At 35.4% G+C, this 18,738-nt stretch overlaps 1 protein-coding gene across 1 annotated transcript in view; it reads left to right on the top strand.

The window, feature by feature from the left end:
- The window catches only part of LOC150104475 (LIM domain kinase 1-like), a 390,472-nt gene that overhangs the window by 285,197 nt on the left and 86,537 nt on the right, over positions 1-18,738 (top strand). Inside the window, exon 10 of the mRNA XM_090395560.1 lies at positions 13,253-13,318. Coding sequence (XP_090251686.1) covers positions 13,253-13,318 — 66 coding nt within the window. The remainder of the gene's footprint in view (positions 1-13,252; positions 13,319-18,738) is intronic.

The following is an 18,738-nucleotide window of genomic DNA, read 5'->3' as shown; positions in this document are numbered from 1 at the left end:
GGAGGTGGTGGTTATCGTTCTGTAGGTTGAGGCAAGTTGGGTAGGTTTATCAAATGAAAGTGAGGAGTGCAATGTGCTGTCATCTGCAAAACTGTTTGGTTGGAGATTAACTGAAGTAGGTCACTGATACATAGCAGGAAGAAGGTTGGTGAGAGGACAGAACCTTGTGGAACCCTGGCATTAGTTGAATGATGAGAGGATAAGGAATCATCAACCACCACACATAGTGTGCATACAGACAGAAAGCTGGCAATCCAACTATAGAAGTCTTGAGACAGACCAAACTGGTAGTTTGCTTAGTAAGTCTTTGTGCCAGAATCGGTAAAAAGCTTTGGAGCTATCAAGTGCAACCACTTGAAATTCGCCAAACTTCTCCATGGCATTTGTCCACAGATGGGTGACATGTGTGAACAGATCTCCTGTTGATTGGCAGTGATGGAATCCATACTGGCATCGTTTATTAGGTGGGTAACTTCAAGATAGTGTCATGAGTTGCATCAATCTTGGGACTGGTAGCTTAGCAGCAATTTCCTCCATTCCACTGTCATTGGCTTTCTTCTTAATCTCGTGGTAACCCCTCAGCCCTGTGCTTTCTTTGTCTTGGTCAACAAAGCTTTTCTTTGGTCCTCCTCTTCTTCTTTTCCCCTCTGTTTTGCCTTGAGTTATTCTTTTCATAAGTCCACCATGCTGAAATATATGTCCATACCACCTAACCCTTCTAATTTTGATTGATCTAATTAGACTTCTTGTTTTGCTTATCTCTCTCAGAACTTGTTTGTTTAATTTTTTTCCACGTCCACTTTATTTTGTTCATGCAGTGCCAGCACCACACTTCAAAAGCCTCCGATTTTCTTATGTCTTCTCTGCCTAGAATCCAGGTTTCACATCCATACAGTGCAATACTCCATATCCATGTCTTTATTAATTTTTTTTTTTTTTTTCCATTGTAGATTGAGGTTTTCTGTTAAAATGCTTTTCATCATAAAGAATTGGGCTTTTGCATTGTTTATTCTTGACTTTATGTCTTCTCTTGCTCTGCCATCTGTTATTAGCTTTTTACTTGTTTTGTTTGTTTCCTGTTAATGTCTACAGGGTGTTCGGGATAAATTTGACAGTTTCGTAAGGAAAAAGAAAATCTTCTTTGTATCTATTAAATTTAATGAATTGACAAAAAAACATTACAGGCAGAGTTAATTACAATACTATCAACAAGATTTACTCAAAATAACCACCATTAGCATCTATCACAGCTTCAATTCTGCTTCGGAACCTCGAACAAGCTGATGCTACAGTCTCCCTGGGAAGGGCCGCAAAAACTGTTTTAATTTTATCCATTAACTGGGCTTTTGTATTACTGGAAGTGCGATTGGTGTCTTTTTCAACTGCGCCCCATACAAAATAATCCATGGGGTTAAGGTCTGGGGAGTTTGGAGGCCAAACATTTGGACTGGTGAAGTCGTAGAAATTTTCAGACAACCATTTTTGACTTTTCCCAGAGGTGTGGCAAGGGGCCGAATCCTGCTGCCATACATACGGCCTACCATTGGCTACCCTTGTTATCCAGGGCTTGACTACAGTTAGCAACTCCACGAACAAAGCCCGAATTCCAATGCCAGGGTTCTTCAACACCTGTTCCTGCAGATTTGCGAGGAATTCTGCTGTACGAACGCAATCAGATCGTCTGCTAGGGATCTTTCTTCTTGCTACATCCTCGTAGTCACCATTGCAAGTCTCTAGTTCATGCCTGATTGTTTTTACTGTATTCAGGGAGCATTGGGCAGCAGTCGTAATATCCTTATTTTGATGGCGGGCACGAATCATCATGATACAAGTTATTCTCTTCCATGATTCAGGTGGGTTCCAGCTATCCATCCTTTCTGACATCTTGTATATGAATGAAGAAGGGTCCAAACTTTTAAATGAAGAGAAGTGTGTGTTAATACATGTAACTTACGGAAAAATATAATTAATTATAAATATGTCAAATTTATCCCGAACACCCTGTATATGCTCTATATTGATAGGGGTTTTAATCTTATCTGTGTTGATTTTCATTTTATATTTTTCGAGGTTAATATTTAATAATTTTAGTATTGTTTTTAATGTTTTTCTGTTTTCTGCTGCAAGGGCTATGTCATCAGAAAATCTCAAACACGTGTTTGCTCACCATTTATCTTTATGCTGCTATTTATTTTATCTTTAGTTTCCTGAATGGTATTTTCAATATATAAATTAAAGTGGTGAAAGTATGCATCCATGTCTTACTCCACTCCTTATATTTATTATTTTCTATCTCTCAAGTCTATACTGATGTTAGTTAGGCAATTTAGGGGTGTTTGCTGGTTTACTTTGTCAAATGCTTTCTCTAAATCAAGGAAGCAAATGTAAATAATTTTACTAGGTCTATTCTTCTCTCTGTTATTGTTCTTAAACAATAATATTCTCATACATATTGCCTCTCTTGTTCCTTTATTCTTTCTGAATTCAAATTGGTCTTCATCCAGTGGATAATCTATATTTGAATAAATTCTGTTTTGAATAATTAGATATCAAGATAGTGTAGGACTTGAGAAGTGATGATTTTTCCCATTACTTTAGACAGGACTGAGGTAGGGTGGTAATTGGACAGCAATAACTTGTCGCCCTTCTTGAGAATGGGTTGAATACAGGCCAATTTCCAGGCTGTGAGATAGATACAGGTGATATAGGATAGGAATCATTTCTGGTGCACAAACTTTCCAGACAATTGGAGGAATGGGAGATGCCATCAGGACCAGGACACTTTTTTGAATGGCTGTCATTGTTTACTGAGCTGATTGCCATTCTTCTTTATTATGTAAGAACATGTGCAATTGCTAATCACTACCTGTTTACTGTACTGCATCAAGACTATTGAAACCAACTTTTCTTTTCTTTCATTTCATCCACCTCTCCTGTCAGACAGCATCTCTCTCTCTTGCAATATCTTCTCCAAATGTTACAACCTCCAGCTGTTTAAGAAACACCAAGAGATTCTGAATTTCAACATCAGCTTTCTTTGTCACATGTAACATTCATCAGTGGCTGTGTACAAATAGCTAATGATTCATTTCACATTGCTATATCAAAGTCTTTATGTTGAAGCAAATGAACTAGCTCTGTCGCTTCAGCAAAAACAGTTCTCTTATCTGTGTCCTACAAATAGTTTTTCCTAATCTTACATAGACTGGTATTTCTCGATGTTGAGGAGTTCACTATTACACATGTAAAATTACTATTTGTCTATTTGATATGCATGTGAAAAAGAGTATGCGAGCTGTTGATTTACACTGATCATAATATTCCTCCATGACAGAGTTGTACTCAAAGGATTCAGCCTTTTACTATGTCAGCTCAGGAAGTTGCATATGCCATCGTCTATCTACAGATGTTTAATATGTACAGAGCAAAGCATTCTGATTTCTTTCCTGTCTGTACTGACTGTTGGAGACCTCAGGCTTTTGGTTGCATTGCTATTTTTCCTGATCATGTTGCCGCATTATATTCCACTTAAATGCAGTAATCATACTGCTGAACTTCATGCTATCTAGTTTGCACTTTACACATAAAAGTATGGTATATACTGAAACACTATCAAAAATGTATGATATATACTAATTTGTTGAGTTCTTTATAAAGTACTAGATATTCTACAATTGTTGTATCAAATTTGAAGACCCTTATCTTGATGTTTGATTGTTCTGATACCCAGCCATATTGTAATGAAGGGAAATGAGACTGCAGTGCTAGGTCAGTTCATACTCTATTATTATTATTACGAGCAGCTCCAAGGAGTCCTTAGACTCATCGAGGGAGGCCCAACATTGTGTCAAGAACAACTATTCAACATTCACACATTATCTATCATACTTCACCTCGAATTCATAACAGACTCTGGCAGCTTATTCCACTCATTTACCACTCTCCAAGTAAAAAACCTAGCTCTAACACCCTTGCTAACTACACTCTTACCAAGCTTTCATGGATGGGCCCCTAATCCTCCCACTACCAGTCCTATTCTCAAAAAATCTTCTGAATTAATCTTATAGAAACCCTTCAGTAATTTGAATGTCTCAATCATATCACCCCTTTTCTGCCTATCAACCAATTTTTGCAGCCCACAAATCTTCAACCTGTTCTCATAAGGTTCATTCCATAGTCCTGCTATTATCTTGGTCCCTAGTCTCTGGATCTTCTCCACCTCCTCCTCATCGAGAAGAAACCCTGGCACCCATATCTGGGCACAGTAGTCTAGATAGGGTCTTATCAAGGCTCGATACAGAGGAACAATAACCTGTTAGTCTCTGCTTGTTAAAGTGTTTTTCAGCAACCAAGTGATTTGATGAGCTGATTTTGCCACTTTTGCGATTTGTCCCCTAAACTTCAACACCCTATCCACCAAGAGTCCCAAATCCCTAGCCTCGTCAATCTTCTGGAGTACAGTTCCACCATTGTGATATACTGCTGCTAATCTTTTCACCCCAAAATGCAAAACCTTACATTTTTCCACATTAAATTGACATCCATTCTCCTTAGCCCAGTCCTCCAAACTATTCAAATCATCCTGCAAAATTTTGACATCCTGAGCATTCACTATTGCTCTACCTAACTTTTCATCATTCGCAAACCGATGCACAGTTCCTCTCAGATCCTTTCCTATATTGTTAATGAACAAATTAAACAGTAGTGGTCCAAGAACAGAATCCTGCAGCACACCAGTAGTCACAGGCCGTCTTTTGGACTCTGCACCTGAATAAACCACTGTCTGATATCTCTCCATCAACCACCCTCCTATCCATCTCACCAACCCTATATCCGTTCTCATATGCTGCAGTTTACTGATTAGAGTTCCATGTGGTATCCTGTCAAAGGCCTTGGCAAGGTCCAGTAGAATCACTGTAAACCCATTACCCTTATCCAGTTCAGCCATTATAGAACATGAGCAAGTTACTGAGGCATGATCTGCCCTTCACAAAACTATGCTTCCCCCATACAGTATTCCGTTTTCATCTATCCAATCTTGTATTTTTCTCTTGACAATTTTTTCCAAGACCTTGACAACAATTCCTGATATGCTGATTGGCCAGTAATTTTCAACAGCAGTCTTGGAATCTCCTTTATGCAGTGGAACTATTTTTTCCTCTTTCCGCCCCCTTGGGACTAACCTGACCCGAGACTCAAACAAAATGGTCAAAGGCACTGGCAATTCCTTAGCCGTTTCTCGTACGACACGAGCTGGTATACCATCCAATCCTGCATATGAATTGACATTGAGGTTTTGTAATAGACTATTCACCTCCACTTCATTCACCACAATTCCTGTATAAGCTGTCGGTTCTTCCATTTCTGCAATGTCACCACCTGGATGATATACCCTTGCAAAGTGCTCACTCAGTAATTCTACTATGTCAACTGATTTGGTTACCTCCCTACCATAGACATTCTTTAAATTCAATCTGCCGTATACATTTTTTCTTTTACTTGCAACATATTGGGATTCTCTTTATCCTGCATGCCTAATGTTCTTTCATAATCTGCTTTTGCTTTTCTTACCACACTTGTTACCCTTCTGGCCTGGGCTTTATACTGTTCATGTGCCTGCAGGTCACCTTTATCCTTAAATTCCTTTCACAGTTATTTCTTTTTTTTGCAGCTCAAGCTTAATGGTGTTATTCATCCATTTAATACCTACTTGATTTATTATTTGGACTCTAGGTATACAGTCAGCCATTGCCTCCTGGAAACACTTCTTAACTGCCTCCCATGCACTATCAACATCCAGCCCTTGCAGTTTTACATGCCATGGCACTGAACCAATCAAACTCCTAAGCTTGTCATACTTACCAGCCCGATAATTCCACATGTACCCTGTCTTAATTGTAAATTCCACACCTTTAGTCGCCTCCCAAGTCAAGACCCTATGATCACTCTCACCAGTTGGTGGCAGTGTGGTCATATTCGTTACAGTCAAATTCTCAGATGCATTTACTAAGTCAAGCACTCTCTGACCCCTAGTATTTTCCATTACATGCTGTCGCAGATAGTTATCCCTATCTGCGACAGCATGTAATGGAATAAAATCCAATTCCTTCCTCCCATGTGTCCTCTCCTCCCTCCAATCAGTGCTACCATAGTTGAAATCTCCCATAATAATTGCCCTCCTTCCACTCATTTCTTCTATTTGCTTATGCATACTATCTCCACCATCTTTTCCATTACCTGGTCTATAGCAGCACCCAATTGTATATTTAGTTCTGCTAGCCTCAATCTCACACCAAATGGCCTCAAATGTGCTTTTTTCTCTATCCTGCAATTCAACTTCTATTCTCCTTGGCTGCAGCTCATCAGCTATTATCAGTAATACTCCTCCTCCCATTTTATTCTCCCTGTCATTCCTGAACACACTATACCCCTCACATTTAATCCCACTAGCTATATCATCTTCAGTCAGCCATGTTTCACTAATGCCAATAACCTGTGGCCTGGAAATGCCAACCAAGGCCAAAAATTCTTCCTTCTTGTTCCTAATACTACTAGCATTAGTATACATGAATTGCAGACCCCTGTTAGCCCCATCCCTACCTTGATGCCTTATACTAACTATCCCATTCTGATTTGTTTTCCTTCTTATTCGCTCAGGCATATTATACTCATTCATACACTCAACTGCCTCAACCATGAAGATACGTAAACAAGGTTTACGTATCTTCATGACTAGTTTGCTTGTATGTATAGTCATGTTGACTTCACCTCAGTTCTCATAATGCAATGAATACTCCATTTCTGATGTTTATATTGCTGTGTATTATGGGAAGGGCCACTACTCAGACTAGTTCAACTTTTATAGAAGTCTCATCAGTGGGAGCTAGACTTGGGAAGATTGAAGTTAAATCAGTGCATAAGTCAATATAAAGTGTAAAGTCAGTAGCCTCTGTATACAAGTAGACTAGTAGTGAAGATAATGCACAAACTTTGTTTGCTTATGCTTGGGTAATGGATTAAAACGAAAATATTATTTCTTGTCTGTTATAATTGTAACAAAGTGAAAAAACTTTATAAAAGACTGGAGAAAACATTTATTGATTCACCCAGAGAGATGTGTGGTAAAGTTGCTTGCAAGGAAACAAAAATTAGAAATCCATGAAGGATACAAGAAGTTAAAGAGAAAGTCCTGGTAAAGAAGAAAATATCTCAAAAGTTCTTAACAAGTAAGTCAGCATGTGCTCTAAGAGGTATAGAGCAGAAAATCAAAAAGTGACTAAATGAATCATAAGACTGGCAAGAATATAGAAAATAAACATCAGAAAGTGACAAAATATTGTGCAGGATATAAAAAAAGTTTAGAAATTGAGGAATGATTATTGTAAAGGAATCAGAAGAGAAAGGTACCATTCGATGAAATAAGAAGCGATAGAACATTTCTAAAATTTATTCAAGTGGAATGTCGGGAATATTGTATCAGTACTTTATATAGAAAACGGTATCAAAAACCACAGTGTAGAATGATGTTTCGAGAAGACATTTGACCAGAAATACTCAAATATAAAGATATAAAAGTTCTACAAATGGCTACACACTGCACTGGTCAGATGGTCATATTCTAGATTATCGGTTCCCAACCGGTGGTACGCATACCTCTGGGAGTACGTACTGGGCCGTTCAGGGGTACACGAAAAATAATCAGTAATGGCAGACAAACAAGTAAAGTAAACAAAATGCAAAACGTTAATTATGGAACAATAAATGTTAAGTTTGAATCACCACTAATGGAGATACTTCAAAACTAGCTCACATTAACAAATGATGATTGGTGAGAGTGTGGCTATGGACTCCTCCCCAAAACCACTCCTCTACCAATCATTATGCACAGTTCATGCGTCACTTTTGTCATCCATCCACCTTTCCAGAACAGTTGCTTGTTACTAAGAAATGACCTTGCAATAACAAACCTTGATCATCATTATCAATATTTATCATGAAGCTATGCTTATTTCTGTGTTACGAATATTGTAAAATTAAATCTGTGGTTTGTACTTTTAGTGTAGTACTTTTCCTTTCCCAGCTCATTACCTCCTCTCTGCTATTTTACATTAAGATAGGCACTGAACAAAAGTGTCAGTATTTAAAAACAGCTATTTTAAAAATAAGGGGTACAATTTATAGAAATGGGTTTAAAAGGGGTACACAAGTGGAAAAAGGTTGGGAACTACTGTTCTAGATGATTGCAGTAGTGCTCTCATAGTACCCATCTACATATGTACATTAAAATCCCGTTTTACGCTCCCGCAATTTACGTTTTCCTGCCATTTACATCATTTTCTGTTGGTCCCATCTTAAGGCCTGTTCTTACGATATATTGTTTTCCCATCATTAACAACTTGATGTGGAAGTTATTTCCGGTGATTACATTTCTGTTCCCAGATGACGTTGCTTTCGGCTGTAGTTTCGTTTCTGCCATCACGGTGACTTGCACGCTTGCAGCAGTAATGTAGTGATGAGCGATACCATTATTTTTCAATCACAGTACGAATTGATATTGCAGAATTTCTGCTACATAATTTAGCATGTGAAAGTTGCTTTCAAGTTGCGGTGGTGGATCGGTAGAAGAAAAGATGGCAATTTCGCGACGTGTACATTGGCATGCGGGAACATGTGTGCATTTAGCAAAAGATCTTGGACTCTCCGTGTCCACTTTGAACACGATAGTAAAAAACAGGTCAAGCATTGAACTCAATGCAAAGCAATCTGGTGCTATGTCAAAAAAAAAAAAAAAAAAGCAAAAACAATCAACAATTAAAGATTTTTTTTTAAATAGATAAATGTAAGTAATTGTAAATTCATTTATTTGCAGTTATTAAATTTTGTAATCTAGTATGTAGACTCACATACTAGCACTAAGTCATCTTTTAGCCTTTTTTTTAATGTTTTTTTACATTTCCTGCTATTTACACTTTTTTCCATCAGTCCCCTTGAAAAGTGTAAAAAAGTGGTTTTACTGTGTGTGTGTGTGTATATATATATATATATATACACACACACACACACACACACACACACACACACACACACACACACACATTATATATATAATGGAAATAGTGTAAGAATTACAGAAGAATTTTATTGCTTAGAGTTCCAGATAAGATTTATGTTATGCATACATGAGAAAAGTTAAGAAGAAGAAGGAAGCTGGATTCAAGTTGTAATTCAGCAGGCAGAAAGAAAGTAAGATAGTTCGGTGTGAAATCAGGTGTAAGACAAGGATGCACACTTGTCTCCACATCTATTGGCTCCCATTATGAAGGAAAGTTGCATTATGTCTGATAGCAGAATTGGATATGGTAATTTCAACTGTTTGCTTTCTGCAGGTGATGTATTACTCTTAAATAGATTCAGTGCCAATCTGCAGGGTTCCTTTAACCAAATTGGGTAATCACTAACAAATTTGGTATGAAAATCAGCAATAAAAAAACAGACCATAAAAATAGGCAAGAACATTGAAAAACATCATCTGCATCTCCTGAATGCTGAACCTGTTTAAGAAGTAAAATGTTATTTAGGCACAATTTTTAGTGAAGATGTCGAATTAAATATGAAAATAGACAATAGAATAAACTGGACTCATCTGAGAAAAAGGAGAAAAATATATATATATATATATATAGAGAGAGAGAGAGAGAAAGTAGTCACAGCAGTAATTTTGGATCTGAGAACATATAAAACAAAACATTTGATCTAAGACTAGAGACTACAGATATGAGAAATGTTCTGAGAAAAATTAGAGGAATGAACAAAAAGCAATGTCAGAATCATGTTTGAAATGAAGATATTGAAAAGACACCTACCATTATTAGCAGATTGACGTGTTCAAGAATGAGCACTAATTTCAGGTGGAACGTTCACTTAAACAAGAATGGGAGAGGAAAGATTAGTAAAAAGAAGTATTTCATGCCAGGATAGCTGGAAAAAGTCCTAGTCAAAATCAAGAACTAGGTGGATTGAATCCACTAAAAATGCCAAATACCTTGGAGTTATTCTGGATCCACCATTAAGCTTTAATAAACATATCAACAATGTTGCAGTCAGAGCCAAAAGAAGACTAAATATCATAAAAAGTGTATCTGGTAGAGAGTGGGGAGCTGATGATAAAACCTTAAAAGTCACATACACCTATATTATCCAACCTATAATGGAATATGCTTCACCCATCTGGATGCAAACTTCACAAACCAGTTTAGACAAGCTTATAGAAATTCAGAAAAATGTAGCTAGAATCATTTGTGGACTAAGCAATACAACTCCTGGAAAAATAGCAGAATTAAAATCCAACCTTGTTCCTTTGAAAATTAGGTGGCAAGAAAATCTTACTAAATTTGTAGAAAAAAAGGGCCAACCTTGCAAATCATAGAACAATTGAACTTTTTAAAAAGTGGCAACCAACAAACAGAATATTAAAAAAAAAAACGACAATGCATAAAATCATGGGAAATGAAATTCTCTTGAATTGTCCAAATAAAATAGTCAACTACTCAGCATTTCATCCAAATATAGTTATTAAACAGGAAAAATATAGTTATTAATTTTGAAATAGTGAAACGTGAGAAAAAAAAGCCTAGAAAATCCTGAAATCAAATCTTGAGAACATTAGCTCTCTCAAAAATAATGAAATATGGACGTGATTTAATGAAGATCTACACAGATGGCTCCAGAAATCCAAATGGCAATTCTGGGAATGGCATGTTCATCTATGGCCCTGCAACTCATACCATGCTGAATTAATAGCCATTAACACAGCACTGCAACATTTAGATAAACAAAACCTGAAGGAATTTACATTTTTCACAGATTCCTTAGCAGCCCTTCAAGCTATTACTGCTACACTAGTCACCAAGAAATACTGGACATATCAAAAACAAAAACAAAAACTATATAAGGATTCTGAAATAATTTTTCAACTGATACCATCCCATGTGTAATTAAAAGGAAATGAAACTGTAGATGAAGTAGCACAAATGGCTGCAACATCAAGTGATGCCACAGATTTTAATCTTTTTAAAACTACTCAAAAAGAAAATGTAAAAGGAATGATTCTCCAGGACATGACTCACTACCTGGTATTCGTTTGAAAAACAAGGAGCTACCATCAACTTCAAGTTTAATCACTCTGCCACTACCATGATCTCTTGCCTCAAGACCAGCCACACTAGACCAATCAAGTTCAGCAATGGCATAAAAGTCTTCTGTCATGTTGTACCATCATTTTATATTGTAGCAAAACAAGTGTTCTCTGCTAGGTTGGTAGGAAAAAGACCCAGAGGAAGAACAAAATATAGGCGATTTGATATAGTAAAAAGTGCCTTAGAAGACAGAAATATAAGATCTGATAATGTTGGAGTCTTGTAACAGATTGATTTGGAGGAAAATTGTAGATAGGAAGTTAGTGGGGATATAAGTTTTTCATGTAGTACTGTCATATCCTGTACACCCCTTAGGTTGCATGTCAGGAATTTGATGATGATAAAAGTCTTCCCCATTTGCAAAATCTGTAACATCGAGGAAGCATTACCACTGCATTTGCTAACTTGTATGAATATTCCTAAATGTGAACTTTATAACAATTCAGAAAAGGTACTTTATAAAATACATGAATTGACCTCTATGATCTGGTGTAATAATACCATGGGATAAAAAATAAAAATAAAAAAATCCTTAGAAGACTAAAATATAATTGTTTAATTTGTAGTTCTAAATTGTTTAACCATTATTATTTAACTTGTACGTTAATGACATTGGGACCAGTTTAACTGGAGATGTGCAGCTGTTTGCTGATGATGCAAAGATGGGAAGAGCTATGGGAAGTAGAGTAGATATTGTGGTTTTGCAGGAGGATCTCAATAGACTATATGAGTGGACAAATGAGTGGAACTATCAGTTTGTTGCAAAGCACAAGATCTTGAAACATGGTAGGTGTGGTTGGGATGCAGAGTATATAATTAATGGAGAAATTTTGAAAGAGGTGAGGGATCTGGGAGTGATGGTGGACAGACTTGTAGTTTAGGGGTCTTGCTAAAATTGTAAGATCATCCCAATGGATTATGGCAATAATGAGGAGGACATTGACATGCAGGGGCAAAGAGATTATAGTTACCTTGTATAAAGCTTTGATCAGGCCACATAGAGACTACTGTATAGAGATTTGGACACCTGGTTTTCAGGGGGATGACAATGTATTAAAGAGGAACCAGAAAAGGTTTACTAAGTTAGTGTCAGGTATATGGAATATCAGATACAAAGAGAGATTGAGAGAATGTTGGTGAGATGTTGTTACCATATTAATGTGGAGAAGGTTTTTCATAGAGTAGAGGAAGACAAGGGTAGAACTGGAAGCTTATGTATAAGGAGGAGGTGAGCAGGGGAATGAGAAGCAGTTTCTTTGCATGGTGAGTGGAATGCATTGCCTGAAAGTGTGGTGAGTAGAAACTGTGGATTTAAGGCATGTTTCAGTGATCTTTTTGCATTGAGAGAGTGTAGACCGCCTGCAGTGGTCCCCGAACCCCATGGAAGGCGGATGTTAATGATAATGTCTGACAAAATTGGAGGCCTGTCACATTGCAAAATAATTGGAGAAAAATTGGTGATATGAGTTTAATAGTAATGTAAACTTTATCATGTAGTACTGTAATAGTATCCTGTATACCTCTGGAGAGTACATGTGAGGAATTTGATGACGAGGAATATCATTTTGACCTAGTATATCGATATGCATAGTAATAAATATCTCGCACACATGGGAGCGATGTTTCATTTATGATTGCTAATCCTTAAATTAGTTATCTCTAATAACAGACATGTTAAAGTAAAAATAAGCTTATTCTTCACAGTTTTCCTCAAAACATAGAGAATGCTTTTAGATTGCCTTTTTGTTTTCTACAAATATGCCATTAAAAGATCTGAAATGGAATGTAATAAAGACTTTTTAAATTTTTCAGCTAATGGATAAATTATTTATCAAATGTTTTTAGAATTTTTGTTTGCTTTTTTGCTTTCTTTAATTGTTTAATTTTAATCTTATTTAAAAGTCCAGTTTTGCTGTTAAATGCTTTTAAATAAGATATATTACTTTTTTGTAGAGCTTGTTTGTAAAATAAAAATAATCTATACAGAGAAATAAAAATAATGAAAAGGTTTATGTAAGAAGATATTTGCCTGATATTTATAAAACGTTTTTATCTAGGCATATTTGCATTCCATGAATATCATACACAGAGATCTGAATTCACATAATTGTTTAGTGAAAGAGGTAAGCAAAAAAATAAATAAATAAATAATGCTATGTCAAAAATTAAACAGTTTTTAGTGTGCTAACAATTAATTTCATGTTATACTTTTTTTTTATTAAGTTATATGAATGATATTCAAACTAAAGGACATTCTTAATCGAACTTGTGACAATGCAGTGTCTTCAGTGATGACTTGTTTGAATGCTTGTAAAAACAAGCATTCAAACAAGCCAAGCTTTTGAGGCAAATGCTCTAGGCTTCAAAGATAACACATCAAATTAAACTGTCATTTTGACAAGATCTTAAAGATTTTTTTCTGGAAGAAATGCTCATATTTGAAAATGACATCCAATATAGATTCTTTGGAAGATTGTATATATGACTTTGGTATCAACTCAGTGTTGTTAATAAAAAAAAAAAGCTGTCAATGACTTGCCACTTCTTGGATCATCTTTAATGCTTATCCAACCTCCATAGAAGGCACGATACCCACTTTGTAACTACATTCAGTCTACTTTTGCATCACCACAAACTTCATGTAAAACATTACGAATTTCAGTTTTGGTTTTTCCACGTAGGATTTCATTTTTGATGTATGAACACTGATCATTGTGCAGTATTCGACTTCTGTCTATTCTTTTTTCATTTTGAAGTTTTATTTCACAGCAGAAGAACACATATAACAGAAAATGAGCCGGTGATGTTTTTGCTGAAGAGATATGAAGGTAACGTGAATAGATTACCCTTCACATCATCCCACTGGCCACACATTCACAGTGTGTAGAACTTTTAAATTGACTCTTGTATTAAAGAAGCTTTGCATTCCATAGACAAGAAATTGGGGATAAACTGAAATAACAAATGGATTTAGCATCCTGCAGGTTATTATCATTCAGGTTATTATTATTATTATTCAATAGATGGGAGAAGAAGGGAAAATATTCTGACAGTCATCAGAAGAAAACAGATGAAATAGTTCGGATATGTGGAGGGCTAATGGCATTCCAAAGCAAGCACTAGAAGGAATCATTCTGGGACCAAGGGTTAGGGGCCGATCTTGATTAAAATGGACTGATAACATCAAAAAATGGACAAATTCCTCCCTTTCTCAACTGACATCAAGAACAATAGACCAAGATGATTGGAGGAGGCTAACAAAGAATATCACCTACCAGCCATGAATGACTCAACAGTCCATTTAGGACTATGGGAGAGAAGAAGAAGAAAGGTTATTATACTGCTTCCTTAATTTAAATAATCTTCCACAAGATACTTTCATAGCATTTGCTTGAATTACTCTCTTTCTGATGGGATGTTGAAGATAATGTTGTGGGGATCTTTTCATGATATTAAAATTTCTTTGAATAGTCCAGGTCCATAAAGATGATGCTTTGGTTGCAGAGTTCAAATCCCATCTGGGATGAGAAGTTACTTGGTCTTGACAGTCCACCATAACTTCTCATCATCACAATATCCAATCCTTTCCCCTGCCAGAGGAAGATATGGTGATGAAATTTTTAAGCCTGTGATTTTTGTATCCTGAAGTAATTACTACACCATGGGGCAGCAGGAATAATTATAATTTTTTCACCATTCTTACCCATATAAATTTTTTCGATTTGCTTCTCACCAAATTTAATTTGCCATCACTAAAAACTGTGCCTTTGCCTAAATATTTTACTTGTTCTATAGGTTCTCCATTAAGAATGCAGCTGGTTTTATTATGTTCTGCCCATTTTCATAGTATTTCACTTTCTATCGCAAGTGTTGTTTAAATTCTTAGAAATTAATTTGGCACTTTCACAAACTCATTCAATTAAGTACAGGTAGTTCTCACTTTACGAATCTTAATTTTATCTTTTCGAATTTTTTTGGATCGGAATTTTTATTTTAAATTGTGCACGGTGAAGGCTATTAGCGGCATGTATGAAGAATTATGCAGTATGTAATGATCGATTAGAACAAGCCTCAGCCGCTCACGAGCCTTGATGACACAAGTGTGTTATTCGTGGTTTTCTTCAATTACACCTGGTTTTTTTATTTTGCTTTCTTTTTAACTAAAACCCTTTCATTTTTCCAACAATGTCAAAAAGAAGCAACAGTTCAAAACCAGAAAATAAGCAAAAGAAACAAAGAAAAGCAATTTCTTTAGAGAAAAAAAATACAAAATTATTACCAGCCATCATGCAGGTAGCACTGTTAAAGCTCTTTATGCCAGACGCAGTGCGCCTGGCTTAAAGATTCCGAAAAAACTATGAAAGGAGTATGGCATAAACTTTGTTTTCAGTTTAATGATAATTTCAAAGGCTTTGAAGATCCAACAAAGATCGTGAATTCTGAAACTCAAGCGATCTTAGGTGTTGCTAACCAGTCGCAATTGGGAGTTTTGGAAGGTGAGCTGCTGCTTCAATCTCACACTCTAGAACTCTCTCCCAGTGATCTCCTTGAATTAGAGGAGCAAGAAAAACGAAGAAGAAAAAGGCAAAGAAGATAACGAATATGAAGCTCCAACTTGGTTTTTCACTTTAAAATGTCTAGAAGAAGCATTTAAACTATTCGAAAAAGCTCAAGCAATCTTTGAATCACAAGATTCAGACTTTGAATGATTTAGTAAATTTTCCCGCTAAATAAATAATGCTTCTGCCTGCTGTCGAGCTACTTTAAGTGAAAAGAAGCGAAAGTCGGTGAAGCAGATGACACTCAGGGCGTTCTCTGGAAAAAAAATGCACTGAAGCATCCTGATATATCTCCTACTACCTCGACAGCTGCCGATTCACCCAGTGATATAGAAATGAGCTAATTTTTTCAAAGAACTGTTTTAATTAAAAATTTTTTTATGTTATTCTTTAAATATGTAAATCTTTGGCCAGTAAAGTCTTTTCTTATAATTTAATGTTCATTTTATATTTCATGTACTCCTTCTTACGAACGTAACTCTCATTTATAGCATTATTCCTAAGGCAAATAAACTCCCACTTTACGTATTCCCAATTTACGAATGGTCGCCGGAACCAATTAATTCATAAAGACTGGAACTACTTGTATTTCATTGAATGAGTAATGAGCACATATAAAGAACTCTTTATGCATGCTATTGCCATTCTCATTAGCATTAGAATTTCTTTCCTCAGAAATGTTTTACTGCTGTTCCACAGAAGTAATTATATAAAAAAATAGTTTATATTTGGCATGCTGTTTTCTGATAGCGATTGTATATAAGCTGTTAAATAATTCACACAGAGAAGATAATAAATATTTATCATTATTTTATACCAACCAGTCACAAAAAGTTCGACCTTAATGTTATATGTTAGTCATTTGTTGTATTTCCCTTGTATGGAACATTGTTTATGGAGCATTTATGATTGAGAACTTACAAAAAATTACAAAGCTTTGTAATGAGTTGCCTTTACACTGTGCTACTTAAAAGAATATGCTCAGATTCCTGTTCATTTACTTTATTTTTTTCTTTTTTTTATTGGTGACTTTGGTTAAGGGTTTTTATCATCCTGATAGGTTTTCACAGTTATATTATTCATCAGAGCAGCAACCCAGAATACCAGAGTGGCTCATGCTTTAGACATAAGTAAATTGTCAGCTAGTATATAAAATGTAGCAAATGAATAAATTTATTCATTTACTACGTTTTATTCAAAAAGAGAATAAAGTGATTACATATGGTTCTGGATTTCTGCTTTGTCTCTAATGAGAACTAGCAATTTGAAGCATCTGTCATCACCGAAATCTTGAATCAGAAGCAAAGACAAATATACAAACTCCGGGGAACAGAGTTTGTGCCTTTTAAGTAGTGCAGCACCAGAGCAACTGTCTCAGGTTTCATGCTTCATAAGCTCATGGTTGCTTTCTGGAGTCCCAAAGATACTGTCTACTTGTTTAAAATAATAATCTTTATTTCCTTTCTTTAATAATTTTCATTGCTAAGTACAAGCTTGTTTTTTATATATTTTTTATTCGTATAATATGAAATCCATTTTATTCATAGTGGTACTGATGATAAAAGAAGTTTGTTTTACTTTATTTAATAGATACTCCAATTTAGTGTACATCTAGTTCTCTCTTTTTCTCTCTCTCTCTCACACACACACTTGCTCAGAGAAGTGATATACCATTCCTTCCCAAATGACACATCTGTTTGAATAATGTACTTATAAACTCAAGATGTCAGCTCTTATAATAGTTAATGAAAATTTGGGATCTGGAGGATGACTGCAGGTTGAAACGTTGAGAAATAATTAAATTTATTTACTCATACAATGATTCTCAAACTTGTGGAAAGACTTATGTGTTCGTCGTACATGTTGATTGGAATTTAACAGTATAGATGTGAACACAGATTGATAAGAAAATAACTATTTATTGACTTAATTGCTAATATTTTGCTGGTATTCTATCCAGTATCTTCAGAGCACACAAACAAAGTTTTTTATAGTAGCGAGACAACCACTATGCCGTTAAAATCCAATCAACATCATACAATGATTTTTCATCTCTTAAATTTCTGCTGTGATTACTGTATATCATTTACTAAAGAAACAAGTGCTTTATGAAACTGTAATAGAGTAAAGATGAAATTCAACTCAAATATAGCCATCTCAGTCAATGAAACAAGAGCCGCCAATCACACCACACAAATGGCAACAATGTAGTCAACCCCTTCAACCATTTTATGTGATGTAGAACTGTTTGTTTTTAACAAGGGACTGAATTTTTCTTTGACTTCTAAATCCATTGTGTTCTTGATATAAACACAAGGGAGAAAAGGTATAAGTTTACTTTCTTACATGGCAGTTGACAAAATCAAATTAGAAACGGCAAACTTCTTACACAAAGCAAAAATATCAAATCGTAAACACAAAATATAAATAATATTAATAATAATAAAACATAAATCAATTATTAGCATGAAGTCATTCTTATGCATCATAACCAAAATATTCTTATAACTATCAAGTATATCTGTATCATTACCCTTATCTTCTTTGTTGATGATAATCTGCTTTTGGCATGGTCTTTTAGGTGTAGTGAACTCTAAATAGGATAAATTCTTTTCAAAGGCTTTCCAGATTGGAAAATATTGGCTATATCTAGCTGGATATTTATTATAGGAAAAAGATGGCAAAAATATTATGAAGCATCTACAGTCCTTCATTCTATTTTTGCCATTTTTTTCAGACTTGGTATTTCTTTTTGGAGTTACAGCATAGTTACTGCTGAAACTGAGAGTATTGATAGATTCTTTCTTGATCTGAAATGAAGACCAGTTAATTATATATTCCAGAGGTAAATGGGACTTATATATCTTTCTGGCTAAATTATTAAATTTTGGATATGGGGAGGGATGTGCATATTTTTTTTTAAAAATGCACTCTTATTATTATTATTATTATTCCGGGAAACTCCAAGGAGTCGACAGACTCAT

This window comes from Typopeltis vanoorti, chromosome 7 (assembly GCF_054136105.1).
Source record: "Typopeltis vanoorti isolate ZY-2024b chromosome 7, IOZ_Tvanoo_1.0, whole genome shotgun sequence".
In the NCBI taxonomy this organism is placed as follows: Eukaryota; Metazoa; Arthropoda; class Arachnida; order Uropygi; family Thelyphonidae; genus Typopeltis; species Typopeltis vanoorti.
The sequence above is the reverse complement of the archived record's forward strand: the minus strand, read 5'-3'. Positions and strand labels throughout refer to the sequence as shown.